Here is a 14,685-nt window from a genome sequence, read left to right as displayed (position 1 = left end):
GCACATTGTCATAATTAGGGATGTTAAAATGTGAGAAAAACTATGAATAATAGAAAAATATATTTTCGACTAAAAATTGTTCGCATCATTTAAATAGATTTTGTGTTTTCGTACCTGTAGATGTGGTCAAGGATTTGGGAAAGTTGGAGGTATATTTCAAATAGGGAATAGAAAATAAGACAAAGATTGCAAAAAATATGGAAAGGATTATTAGGTCTTCAAAAATTTCAATGAAAAAGAATAGCAAAGATTTAAATAGAAAAGAAAATTTTGTGAAAAAAATTGAAAGTATTTGTTTTAAGTTATCGACTGTTATAGAAAGAAGCATTTAAGAAATGATTCGTTCGTCGAATATTTTTTCAACTTTTGGAGCGAAATTCAAGTGTGGTCATATTATTTTTGATTTTTTTGACAAGTGGGTCGAGTTTTCTCAAAAATTGTTGATGGTTTATTTTATGAAGTTCGAAAGGTCTTCGTAGTTTTGTTTTTATTTGTTGGGTAATTGGGGGTATCTTTGAATTATTTGTACTTTAGGCCAAATGATCAGGGTCTTTTTTGCTTAAGGCTAATTTGCCATTTTTGGTTGGAGGGTTTTTGAGGTCTGAATTGGGAAAATTTTGTTGATCTTTGCGTTATTAGATAGGGGAGGGTTGTAATATTCAAGTAGTGTGTATTTTAGTTGTCAAGTTTTAGCAAGTTGCTGATTTTTGACCTGGAGGTCGTAAAATTATAGTTATAGATATGCCCGAAGATTGATATCTGTCGGCTAATGAGTTTGTGTGAGAGATAATAAGGTGACAAATTTGAATGATTTCTATTGGCTGAATTTGAACTAGAATTTATCGAGTGTGGTTTCAGCATGTTATTACGGAAGTGTGAAAATTCAAAGTGATTAAAAAGAATATTGACGTTAATCAAAATTAAAGTTGTTTATTTCTTTAATTCGTTGAAAATAACCTTGTGTATTTTTATGGGCATTTGCTGTAAGCTAATTGATTTTTGTGGCTTTTGATTAAAAACCATTTCGTATGGTGACATTTCTAGAGTTGTTGTGATTTGTGAATTATAGGATAAGGGGAATAATTTTACATCTGCTGACCATTCAGTATATCGTGTATCAATTCCATTAATGATACATCTAAGATATTCTTGTAGTGAACGGTTCATACCTTCGACTAATCCATTTGTCCATGGTGCATGAGTTATAGGTGGTTTATGTTTGATATCATATAAGTGGCATAATGTGATGATTTCATTATTTACAAATTCTGTGCCGTTATCTGTGACTAGTATTTCGGATAGTCCGAAATTAGCTATCCAATGTTCGCAAAGTGTTGTATATACGTAATAAGCTTTACAATGTGGTACTGGGTTGAGTGCTACGTAGTGAGTAAATGCATCAACAATGACCATAATATAAGAATTTCCTTCGGAGGATGGTGAAATTGGTCCTTTTGTGTCAAATGAAATTCTATGATTGAAATATAGACTTTGTCCTTTAAAATCTTGTTTCGGTGCTATTTGTTTTTGATTGGAATAAGGTTTATTTAATTGACATATTATGCAATCGTTGCATAATACTTTAATCCAAATTGGTGCATTTGGGAAGTAAAAAATGTGTGTAAAATTTGAGCTGGTCTTTTCTGATTCTTAGTGTCCTTTTGTATGTTGTGTGTGTGATATGTTGGATTCTATCAATATCATACTTAGGGGAAGACAGGGTACTTTAAAATCAGGTTTTTGATATTCTAAAAGGTCTGTGCTTTCATTTATAGTTGTATTATTGAATTTTCTGAAGTATCGAAGGAGTGTTTTGTTTCCTAAAATTGTTGTATCAGCTTTTGCTGCTTTTGTTTTATATTTGTGCCATGATTTGAGTTGTCTAATAACAGGTTCAAGGTTTTGGTATTTCTGTAATAATTGTAGTGTAATTGTTTCTGTTGCTGGTAGAAAAATATTTTCGACTTCTAATTTTGATAGGGGAATTGTGTCAAGTGGGTCATGAAGGTTAAAAACTTGATTTACTGTGTATTTTAAATCATTTGTTGGTGATCCTGATAAATTTATGATGTCAGTTAAATTTTTCTTTCTATTAATGGGGAAAGATCTTTTTTGTGTGGTTGTTGTTTGATTTTGTTTTGTTGGGTATTATTTTTTATCCAATGCGAATCTGGTATTGGTTTAAAGTACCTAATAAGTCAACTTCATAGTGATTATTTTGTAAATCTAAATAAAGTGGGAAATGTTGCAAATTGTTTATTTGTGATTGATCTATGTCGGTTTTTACTGCATATTTACATTCTAATTTTGTTGATGTTTTATTTTTGGCAAGATAAAATTTAATATTTCGTGGTATTTCAACTGTAGCTTTTCGTGTAGGTTGTTCAGGTGGTGTATTTCTATTTAGTGTATCTGGTAATGCAAGATTTTTTCCTGCTGTCCAAACTATATGTAGGTTTGGGAATTTCATTAGAATTAATTGAAATCTGTAAATTCTATGGTTTGGATGTGATTTTTGTGTAAAAAAAAATATAATTGGTTTGTGATCTGTAAATAGAACTGTTGGATGTTTTGATCCAAGTATCAGAAAATCATTTTCTATAAGTGTGTATATTATAGCTGTGCACTCTCTCATAAGAGTAGAGAGTCGTAGTTAAGCTTGTGTAAATAAGCGAGAGTTTGGTGATATAAGATTCATTTTATTTTTTCCACTATGTGATTGTAGTAATGGTGCGCCGATGCCAAAATTTTAAGCATCGCACATTGCGTAAAATGGTTGATTTGGATATGGGATTAAACTTAATATTTGTTCTGTTAAAAATTTTTTACTTTCTTCAAATCGTGTTTGATGTTCGGTAGTCCATTCAAAGTTATTTTGCTGTCTAAGGATGTTATAGAAAGGTCTTAAGTATAATTGCATTTTGTGTACATATTTATTTAAGAAATTTAACATTCCAAGGAATTCCTGGATTTTCTTTTTATTCGTGGGTGGCTGGAGTTTTTGATTTGCGTCTATGCGTGATTTCAAAGGGGTTATAGTGTTTTTCTCAATAATGTGACTCAGAAGTTTTACGCCCGTTAAGAAAAAATGTGATTTGTCCGGGGCTGCTTTGATGTTTTCGTTTTTTAGTATTTGGTGATACTGTTTTAAAACTATAAACATCTCTTCTTTGGTTTGTGGTTGCATGAAAACATCGTTTAAGTATGTGACTGAATTTTTCTGGAGTATAAGTGGTCAAAAAATTTTACTCAGAAAAGCTGAAAAAGCTGCTGGTCCTATATATATTCCATAGAATAATCTATTGAATTCGTTTTGCTGATTTCCAATAACGAATTGTGTTAATCGTCGTGATTGTTCTTCTAGTGGCATTTAATTGTATGCTCTATTCATATCTGTAGTTGTGAAATATTTACCATTTAATTTTGTTCGAATTACTTGAATGGGTTCAATAGGCCAATTGCATTTCAATTCATCAATTAATGAATTGAGATATCTAGCGTCTAAAACTGTTTTTAGTGATTCTCATTTAGCTAGGTTGAAAACTGGATTGATAAAGGTGTTACCTTTTGGTTGTTTGTCTTTTTGTAATGGGGATATAATTTCATATTGTTCTAAAATGTCAAGTAGTTTGTTTACTTTATCATGTAAGTGTATTGGTACTTTATTTGCACTTTGGTTTTTAAAAATTGCGTCAGGTTTTAAAGGTAAATGTAGTGGTGAACTAATTTTTCCAACATCAATTTTTGATGTTGCGTTAACTGTTGGATATTTTAGTAGTAGTGTGGCTAATTTGTCGAATTCGTTTTGTGTTATTTGAGAGTGCTGAAAATTAAACCTTGTCAAAAATTTTCGTTGTTCTTCTGTATAATCTGATTTTTTGAACGTTGGTTTAAAATATGGTGTTTTTGTGAAATACTCTGTATTTTTTTTTCGTTGCTTATTATATTGTTTATTGATAATTTTTCATCAAGAATTGTTGATTGACATATGTCTAGTAGTTGTAAAATATTTTTGACTCGATATGCTACTTTGTTTGTGGGTGAAGTTGTGGCATTTGTTTCACAATACCCTAAAAGTCCTAGGGGTAATGTTATTTGGTATGGTGAATTATTATATAATGTAACAAAATATTACCGGAGTTTGAATGTTTCATGTATTTTATGGATGAAATTGTTATTCAAAAAAATTTATGATTGGGTTTAAATTCAAGGTCTAACATAAATAGATGTTGTTTTTTTGGTTTTTATCATACTGGTGAACTTGTTTGATTGAAAAGTTATATACATTTCTTGAAAGTGGTTTCAGGTATTTGCGTTCCTGATTGTATACAGGGTAAAATTTGGAGAAAAATTGTGGTTTAAAATTTGAAAGAATGTTAAGGCTGGGTTCTTCATTCTTGTGTACATGTCTTTTATATGGAGTTTACTATTAAAAATGTTTATTGTGGGATTATATTTAGTTAAAAACGGTATGCCAATGATATTATGTTTTATATCTGTTATGTGGAATGTTTGTTTACATGCTTTGCTTAAGATTTTATTTTGTTCCATTGTTCTAGTGGGGACAAGGAAAACTTGGATTTTTCCATAATTAATTATGCTTGAGCCTTGTGCTGTTGCTAATTTATTGGCTATTTTCATAGGTATTAAGTTCGGGTGTAATATTTTGATTTCATTCCAAGTGGAGATATTGATGATATTTGATTCTGCTCCTGAGTCGATTAAAACATCTATTTCAAGGTCTGGTGGTTAAATTTCTTTACATTTTTGGACTTTCTAAGAGTAAAGGGATTGTCCAAACTTTTTCTTTTGGTAGTTCTTTTTGTAAATTTTGATAAATGTGGTTTGTACTTGAACATTGTACTTCGTCTCTTTCGGGTTTAATTATAGTGTTAATTTCATTTACTTCTTGTGTAACTGGTTTATTATTACTACTAGGTCTAGTGTAATAATCTTGAAGAAGTTCCAATTGATTTTCATAAAGGTTTGATTTGAAGGGTTGTTCATATATGATAGGTTCGTAGTAATTTTCAACTGTTATTATAATTAACTGAGGTGGTATTATCTGTATCACTTTCACTGTCTGTTGATTCACAATTAATGTGATATAATTGTAATTCAGTACTTTCTGTATCATCGATACCAGGGGATCTGAAGTTGTTTCTTCAGTTGTGTGTACCTGATTAATTGGTCTTTGATGTTTCGGTGTGTTGCTTCTATACTTGTGTTGGGAATCGGAATAACGATTATTAATTCCTATGAGGAGATTGGGAATAATTTCTTTGTTGATTGTTATAATTTGGATCCCTATTTTGTGAATTATTTCGTGATCTATTATGATAGTGGTTGTTATTAGTTCGTTGATAATTAGATTTGTTGTATGAATTGTTTCTTGATCTATTGTTTTGGTAACGTTGATTTCGATTATTTGAATATCTTCTATTCCTACTGTTGGAATAGTCTCTGTTTCTATTGTATGATGAATTTCGTGATCTATCGTTTGAATAGTGTCTATTCTTAGAACTTGAATAGGAACTGGTATCAAACGAATATTCTCTTCAGTTTGAATTTGATCCTGAATAGTTGTTTCTATACTGATTATTTTGACTTTTTGATCGACTATATCTATTTCGTAAATTTATTTGTTCTGGTGATCTACCTCTATAACTAGAGTTATAAAGTGATTGTATTCTTGAATAATTTGAATTATTTGGAAGCGGTTTTTCAGAGCTGTTATTACTATGTATATTTTTGTTTGGTAATTTTTGGTCTCTTTTCATGTATTGGAAGAATGATTCATTTGGTTCTTTGTAATTTTATGGTTTGTTCTGGTTATCTTGTTCTTTTTGTCTACATTCGACAATGCTGTGTCCGTATCTTTGGCAATAATCACACCATTTTTTGAAAGACGATTTACCTTTGAAATATGAAGTTTTCTCATATATGTTTAAAACTTCAGTAATTTTTCAGATAGATCTACATCTGAATCTTGTATGTTGTTTATATGTATAGTAAAAGTTTCGATACTATTAACATATTGTAGTTTGAGATTTTCTGTTTCTTCGAGTGTCATTGTAATTTCTGCTTGTTCTAGTTTATCAACTAGTTTTCTAAAGTCTTGACAAAATTTTTACCATCTGAGAAATATTATTCTGTCCGAGCTTAAATTTATAAAAAAAAATTTACCTGTGACCTTTTTTTCAAGTTACGGGCGTTTGAAAATTGCTAGTTTGACCAATTTGTGATAATTAAAGTGCGATATATTGTGTGCTTATAACACGCGTAAGAAGAAATATAAATTCGTTATAGCAAATTAATGCCAGCAATTTAGTATTTTACATAGCGTGAAGGGAGATAAACTGAAAAAAAAAGAAAAAAGTACTTTTTTTCTCAAATACTTTGTCAATTATCAACCAAAAAAAATCAATGACCTTAAGTGCAGTCGGAACATTAAGGGATTTGCCCTGATGTACAAGCAATCTTGTTGGGTATTAAAAATTGTTTATTTGTCCAGTTCTTGATAATTAACATGCAATTAATTACATTTTTATAACTCATAAGCAGCGATGCAGACTCAAAAATTAATTCCAATGGAGTTGAAGCATGCTTTTTGGTCTAAATAAATCATTATTCTGCGCAAATTATATGACTTTGTACAATGCATAGCGGTTAGGTCATGTCATGTTTTTGAGCATTTTTTTTCAAATCGATAGCTACATAGATTTTTAAAGGCAGTAGCAAAAAGTCAGAGTTTTACTCTAATTCCATCAGTCTGGTTATTTTCTGATGTTTTATTCCGATGGATCCTTTTTGGCGTGTTTGCAAAGTGCAGTAGTAAATGTATGTAGTAAATGTATGTAGTAAATGTATGTAGTAAATGTTTTAGTAGGGCGCTTGCTTAGATTACTAGAGTGTGAAAATGTAGGTGAGCGTATAACGAAAGACTAATACTTGAAAGCAGGGGCGGATCTAGGATTTTTTCGAAGGGGGGTGTGGTTTTTCAAAATTAGTTTGAGCGAATTTTCTGCGCCGCAACTTTCAGAGAAAACAGGTCTTCAAAGGTTCAAAGGTGTGTTAGGCACTTTTTGGAAAAATGTTGACCAAAAAATTGCGTTTAATCAGCGCGCGAATCCCCTTTTAGAAAATTTTAGAAAAAGACGCTTTTAGAAAAATTTTAGGGTCCCTCGCCAAAAATGAATATCTCAAAATAGTACAAAGATCAAATTCCTGGGTCGGTAGAGGGTCGAATCCCTGAGGAGACGGAACATCCGCCCCCCAAATCCGCTGGTGCATGGAGGGAAAAAGTAAATGATAAGTAGCTCAAAGCGGTCCAATCTTTGTCATTTGTCCGATTTTCAGATTCCTCTTTCATTTCAATTCTTCTGTCATTTGTTCAGCCAAATTTTAGATTTTGGGTTCAAGGAAACACTTAATGCGGTTGTAATGCGGGCCTAAGTCATTCGAAATGGTTTTTTTATGACATCATGATGACTTTTTGGAAGAGAACTGTAACTAGTTATTTGTTTTTTTTTGGCAAAACTCTTTGCACTAATCTTTTTACCATGAATTGAAATAGTTCTCTCATGATTGGTTACTTAATATCTATTACAAAATCGAAAACTCAAGTCATGCATCATAATGATACAGGAATGTGTTAGTCTGTTTTTGTCTGGTTCCATCCTTTTCAGCATTTTTTCTTGATCATTCCGCACATGAGGACCATGTTGGCACCTATGAAGAGGACATGGGCAGTGACTGTCATGTATCTGCACACCTTGCCACAGTCTGGGTCTTGTCCACACGCACTCAGTGCCTTCTCACCAGCCTTGGTAGTCTTTTCCACAATCTAAACAACTCATTCTGACATTTTTATCCTTCAATGTTTTAACAATAGGTTGTTGAACCCAATACGTTCCATAGCTTAATTCGACAGCATGCTAATTTTCACAGGACTAGAAGTATTACAAGTAAAGGAATAGATTTTGCTGTGTTAGGAGTTACCAGATTAGGACATCGGTTAACAAATGTAAACGCTTTAAAACAGCTGTAAAAACATCAGTCCTCTTGATGGTATCTACTAAAGAATCTCCTCATCTGAATAATTACAGTAAATAAGCAAAATCTAATTTTGCAGCATTCTGACTACGTTTTTGGTTTTGTAATCTGCTTGAAATTTAGCACCAACTTGAAAGCTTCTTTTGAGAACTTTTGGTGTTAGTCCTTTTTTTCTCTAAGAAGAAATTCATGGGTGTTTTAATCAGTTCCGCTCTCATTCAAGAATATATTGAACTATCCAGTTTCAGATGCTCGTTGTAAGCAAAATGAATTTGGTGCCGAAAGGCAAACTACTGTAGTCGAAGATATTTGAAAGATATGTTAAAGATTCTTGATTATTATAACAAAATTTGAACTTAGAAATTTGCTAATATAGGTTTCGTTTTGGGCCAACTAGCTCAGATAGAAAAAATTGATGAATCTCTTTATTTTTGTATAATATTGCATAATCCAAAGTTGCTGAAACGTCGTAAAAAACATGTTGAAACTTTATGTAACCCAATGTTCAATTTTTGCAGCTAGAACGGCTTGGAATAATGCCACCATTCTATGAATCCATATTTGATGTAATGGCGAGCTTGTAGGCTTTGGTCCTTTATTCAAGATTAAATTGACTGTATCTGCTTTTAAGTAACCTTCTACTGAGTACTCTGGGCCTGTTGCTGCGAATACTATCAACAATTTTTTATCTAATCATTGTTTATCTCATAAAGTATGGACTCATTGTAATTTGAAGAGGATTTTATGGAGCATGGTGATGGTTAGTCCTCGTTTTTTATTGTCTTTTAATTTTGTTTCGTTGTAAGCAAATGGAAGGGTGATTTCATTTCTCGTTACTTCTTGTTGGTATATTGGTTTTGTTGACTAATTGTTGACAACGATCAGAAAATTGTTGGTTAAGCATGTAATTCTCTTTCGTTGTTTTCTTTTTTTTTTCTCCTGTTTTTGTTGTTGAAAATGAAGGGATATTTCGACATCTTCTCAGACATTTTAATTTTGCTGATTAATTTTTATGTATTTTTTCTTTCGTTTTTGATTTTTTCTCGTGTTTTGAGACTTTTCTGTATTTTTGTCCATATTCCAATTCCTTCATTATTTTCTTTCTTTTTTCAAAATTTAATTTTGTTTGAATTGATATTTTGATTCGTTTTGCTCATGGTAATTTTATTCTGATTTTGGTGGTAGTAAGATTCAAAGTCGTTGTTTTGAAAATCTGGAGTTGTTAAAACTTTTTTATCCTTTGAATTCGTTGTATTTGAATTTCAATTTTACAGCAAAAGTTTCAGTTTTGTGCGATCTTATGGATAACCCATCAAAAAAAGTTGTTTTTCACAATTTTTTTTAAAACTATTCAAGTTTTGGGCATAACAAAGTTCAAGTCGATCTGTGAAAAGATGTATCAGCGCAAGATGAACCAAACATGAGACAAATTTTCAGGGAAAGGTCGACTTCTAGCAAAAATTTTAGTCACTTTATTAGCGGGAAACTGAATTTCTAGCAAATTAGCAAAAAAAAAACGATTTTTGGCTGGATGGAAAATGTTTTTAAAAATTGAAAACTAAACTTCATCCGAAAAACTGTCGTCTAATTTTATACGGCAACAACAGTTAATGTGAGCTCTTTAAACTTAAAATCTATAGCGGCTTAGATCTTTGTATGGCTAAGAAAATGTCAATTAACGAGTATAGACAAATTTAAAAAAATTCAAACTTAAGAAATCCAATCAAATCACGCCCTTAGACTCCTTTTTATGTGCTCTGAACCGTCTTTTAAGTACGCGAGGTGTAAGCTTTTGTTCGAAGCCATGCTTTTTGTTTTGATCTCCAACTGTTATGTTATTCTACCAAACCTTTATAAGCCAATGTGTAATACTGCTCGTGGAAAACGCATGAAACACTTAGTTTTACAATTGCCCTAGTCGTACACTTAGAATTTACTATTTTCTGCAGCAAAAACCCTCAGATTTTGAAAATTTAGAAGATTCCCTCTAAAATTTTTAATTTTGTGGCAGGAAATTCTCCTCAAAAGATTTTTGCTGATTGCGATTTCTGACTTAGGTCTTTTCTGTGCAGATTTTTTGCTCAATTTCCAATTTAAATATGAAATATTCAAAAAAAAATTCAAAAATTTAGCTTGTGCTCGACTTTTTTTGCGAATGTGGTTGACTGGGTATGTTTTAATAGTTTTTGACATATGTTTTTACTCTCTCGATCAAAGTTGAGTATGTTTCGACTGTTTTTGACCTAAGTTTTGACTTTCTCGACCAAAGACGGATATGTTTTGACGTTTTGCTTGACTTAATTTTCCTCTCGACCGCGGAGTTTCAATCGAAAAATTGCACATTCTGAACTTTCAACATTGAAGCATTCGAGCACCTCAACCCGTGGTAGCTCATTTTGAGTCTGTTGCCATCATAAAAACTACAAGGTCAATTTGAGGGCTTCAATTAACCCACTACATTTCGGGCGTCGGAGTCTAGGGTATTCTCAGACAAAGTGAGTAAATAACGCCGAAATAGCTAACCTCAGGCGGTACTTTGACAGGGGGTTTCGAGTCATCTTGACAAACTCCCATGCTCTGTTTCATTGCTGGAAGGACAAGCAGGTTCATTCCGCCCATTGCCAAGGCCACCCAAGGAGCAGCGCACCTATAAAGGCATGAAAAATATTTCGATATGGGCGGCGGAGGAAAAGTGGCTGTAACGTTCAATTGACTGAATCCAGATATGTTCCCTGTTAGTTCGAGTCACACAGCTTCGTGATCACTGTTTGATGGTGAGGCAACAATTCCCAGGCCAGGGGCTGATCTACAATTTTCTCGAGGGGGTGGCCGATTTTCAAAAAAATTTCTGTCGATGCTTTTTAAGACTGACAAAATTGATTTTCCGAGCTCTCATAAAAAATTAACAAGCGTGAAAACATTTTGAAAACAAAACATGTCAAAAAAGGCGTTTTAAGCCTCGACTGACCCAAGCCCGAAAAAAAATAACCAAAAGATTATAAAGTTGGGTTTGGTTAAGGGCGTAAAAATTATTACTACGACAAGCTAGGAAATTTTGGCTGCATTTGGTAACAGTGTTCATAAAATATGCTACAAATTTTTACATACAAGGAAGGGCGGATCTAGGTTTTTCTCGGGGGGGCGGATTTTCAAAAAATTTTCGAACATTTTGTCGACTTTTTTTAGGTCGACCAAATTGATTTTGTGAGCTCTTCCAAAGCAGTACAAAGACCCTGTTTTGGCCAAAATTTCTGCGCCGCAGGCAAAATTTTGAAAAAGCAGGCCAAAAAGGCGTTCGGCGCCAATGTATACTAACTTCGAGGGGGAGCGCGCGCCAAAAAAAAACGCGTTTTTTTGTCAAAATTTTCCAAAAAGTGCCCAAAAACGGCTTTTTTACCTGTTTTTTCAAAATTTTCTCTGCGGCGCAGAAAGTTTGGCCAAAACAGCGTCTTTTCAGTACTTTAGGAGAGGTCGGAAAATCAATTTGGTCGAAATTTGGTTTTGAATTTTTTTTTGAAAATCCGCCCAAACCCCCCCCCCCCCCCCTCGAGAAAATCCTAGATCCTTCCCTGGTGACGGCGAAGATTTTTTTCACGCTTAAATTGATCTGAAGTTGTTATGAAAAGCTCTAGTGCACAATTATGACAGCTGTTTTTTCTCACTCTTTTCAATCATAATTAAATAAAATATTTAGTTTTCGACAAATAATCAGTTTCATCATAAAATGTACATACAATCCGTGCGTTTTCGGGAGAACATCAGGCAACTACTTCTCCGTTTTAAATGTCTTCGTGAGAAAGTTTTTTTAAACAAACTTGTAAAATTGAAAAAAACATAAGAAACTTTTTGGCAATTTTGATCAAAAAGCAAACTTTTTTATACGGAGAAAACAGAAACGATGTAATCATTTTCTTGTTTGTAAAGGCCTTTTATTAAACTTAGTTTAATAGCAAATTTGTGGTTTTTGTCTCTTCCGGTAAAACTTGAAGTTTATCTCAGGGACGGGATGTTGCAGAAGAGCTAAATGACCTAACCTCATGATGAGACAACAGCTGCTGCCGGTGTCGATGAGTGGCTTGCTGAGATTCATCTTGAGCATACACTGGAGGGCGATGTAGGTGCCACTGCCCACCACTTGGGTGAAACCCAGCATACGCTGGCACATCAGCTCATTCTTGCAGCAGAAGCTCTGAAAGCAATCTTTGGAACCGATTAGGAATTTTCGGCTACTTTTGGCTGTTTTTTGGTTTTTCAGCCCCTTGTTAAATCACAAAAAAAGTTGTCTAAAATTGTTCAAATGGTAATTCACATTGTAAAAAACTGTTGGTTTTTTTCCAAAGACCCCCCCGCCCCCCGTATTTCAAATTTTTCAGTTTTTCAATTGTCTTAAGAGTTACTATGGCTGAACGCTGAACTTACGAACATGTTCAACCTGCAAAATTTCACTACATAATGACAACGTAACATTACGTTTTCAAAACTGAAAATCAAATATGGCAGAGGGAAGTGGAAAAGAGCCAAAATGTTTTACGTTGTTCACTCGTTGTTCACGCCACCATCACGCTTTTGTTACATTATCACGCTTTATTTTCAAATGAGTTATGTAAATCGAACTTCAAAAAATCAATAGTATCTTGAAAAGAGCCTTTTTTTCAACTTCCCTTTTTTGATGAACCATAAATCAAGACTGCTCGTATGTTTTTATGGCAAAGCCCTCAAAGTTCGGACTGCCATTGATTGGCCTCGAATCAATTTTGGTATATGAAGTATTGACAAACTACAAATTTTAGGCTGATAAAACCAAAGCGTTAAAATTTGAGTGATTCATGGAATTAATAAGATCTATTACCTTGCCTAAACTCAATTTGGAACGATTATGAGTGCGGATAAGTTGCCACGCATATATAAGTCGCTTATTGAAAGAAACTATCAAAGTGGTATTCCAGCAGCAAAGCCGCACTTTAGGCAAGTGCAAGCATACACGCTTGCTAATTACAAAGTTTCGGATCAAGGCCCATATGCAATCAACTTTTCTTAAATTGGTCTGAAAAAAAACCGGCCCGGCAATGGCATATTACCCGCAATCCGCGAAAGTGTGAACAATAAATTAACGAATTATCCTCTCGTGTCTTTGTAGTATTTAGAACATAGTTGAAAGATGCCCGAGGCAAAAAGAGCCCGGCCCTGAGGGCACGAAGTGCCCGATGGCGGCTCTTTTGCCCGAGGCCATCTTCTACTATGTTCCAACTGTTGAAGAGTATATTTTTGCTTTTTCTATTTGTTTATGTGGCTCTTTTTCCTTCCCCCCCCCCCTACCTTGTATGAGCTTCAACTTTACGAATTAATGAGTGGTTTTTACAAGGTTAAAATGAAGACCAAATATGTTTGTCATGGCCCAATTAGTCCGCATGCCAATTTTGTTAATCGATTCGTGGGAACAGTAATATTACGCGTAAAAAATTGCAGATAGGGGGGGAAGGAAAAAGAGCAGTTTTTGCCCTTTCAATTGTTACAATCGGGCTTGTTTTGAAAAGAGCCCGGAAAAATTGTGAAAAGTGCGCGAAACTATGTAAATGATTTCTTTTTTCATTCATGCGTTCTAATAATTCATTTTTCATTCATGCCTTGTCGTTAAAGAAAATGTGTGAAAGAGCAAAAACATACTCTTCATAACAATTGAGCCGAGAAAAGTTTTGGCTGTTTTCCACTTTCCTCCATATTTAACTTTGTTCCCCATTTTTAAGCCATGTTGATCTTTAAGGGCTTTTTTCCAGTTTCCTCCTTTCATTTTCAATACTGAAAACTCTATTTAACATTGTCATAATGCAATGAAATTCGGCGTGGTGAACAAATCGTGGTGAACAGATTTGTTCTTCATACTTTACAGCGTAACATCACGCATTTAGCCGTAATAACACGTAAAACAAACATAAAACTCGGTATTTTGAAAGGGGGAACTGGAAAAGAGCCTCTTTAATGTATAAAGAACTCTCATTATCACAAAACTAATTTGCTCACCATGCAAAATGTTTCTACGTTATGACATAGCAAAAATTTTGTAACAATGTTGCACCAAAAAAATAGTGTTTTTTTTTTCAATCGCAAAACGAAGTTTATACTCGAACTAACATTCTGTACAAAAAAAATTTTTTCCATGCAAAAATTACTTTTTTGTGCGCAGAATGTATTGCTGAATAAAAAATTGATTTCTTTCAATTTCTCAGCATAACCTTTTTTTCAAAAACTCTCAAAATGCTTTTTTATTTTGTATGGCATGTTTTTGTATGCCTTGATCAATGCATGATTAATTGAAAATTCATGTTCACAAAAAAGCTCTTTTGCACCCACCGAACCCTCCCATTTTTGAATATCAGTTTTGAAAAAATAATTTTACGTAGTCATAATGCAGGAAAAATTTGCATGATAAACAGGCTAACTATTGTGAACAATTTTGTTCTTCATAACTTACTTCTTAACATTACGCATTCGGCCATAGTAACACGCAAGACAATTGAAAAGATGAAAAATTTAGAATTTTGGGCGTTGGGGGTGAAAAAAAATTACAAAAAATACCGTTGAAAATTTTGGCCGTTTTTTAAAAGTTTGATACTTTCATTATTTCATTTGCTT

General features: G+C 33.2%; 1 protein-coding gene across 1 annotated transcript in view; it reads right to left on the bottom strand.

The window, feature by feature from the left end:
- Nucleotides 1–7,684: 7,684 nt before the first annotated feature.
- Nucleotides 7,685–14,685, bottom strand: part of LOC134851498 (uncharacterized) — an 18,431-nt gene continuing 11,430 nt past the window's right edge. The window contains exons 2-4 of the mRNA XM_063867658.1: nt 12,090–12,244; nt 10,579–10,702; nt 7,685–7,846 (exon numbers count right to left, since the gene is read on the bottom strand). Of these exons, the coding sequence (XP_063723728.1) occupies nt 7,685–7,846; nt 10,579–10,702; nt 12,090–12,244 (441 nt within the window). The remainder of the gene's footprint in view (nt 7,847–10,578; nt 10,703–12,089; nt 12,245–14,685) is intronic.

Source organism: Symsagittifera roscoffensis, chromosome 1 (assembly GCF_963678635.1).
Source record: "Symsagittifera roscoffensis chromosome 1, txSymRosc1.1, whole genome shotgun sequence".
Lineage (NCBI taxonomy): Eukaryota > Metazoa > Xenacoelomorpha > Acoela > Convolutidae > Symsagittifera > Symsagittifera roscoffensis.
This window is presented reverse-complemented; position numbering and strand designations above follow the sequence as displayed.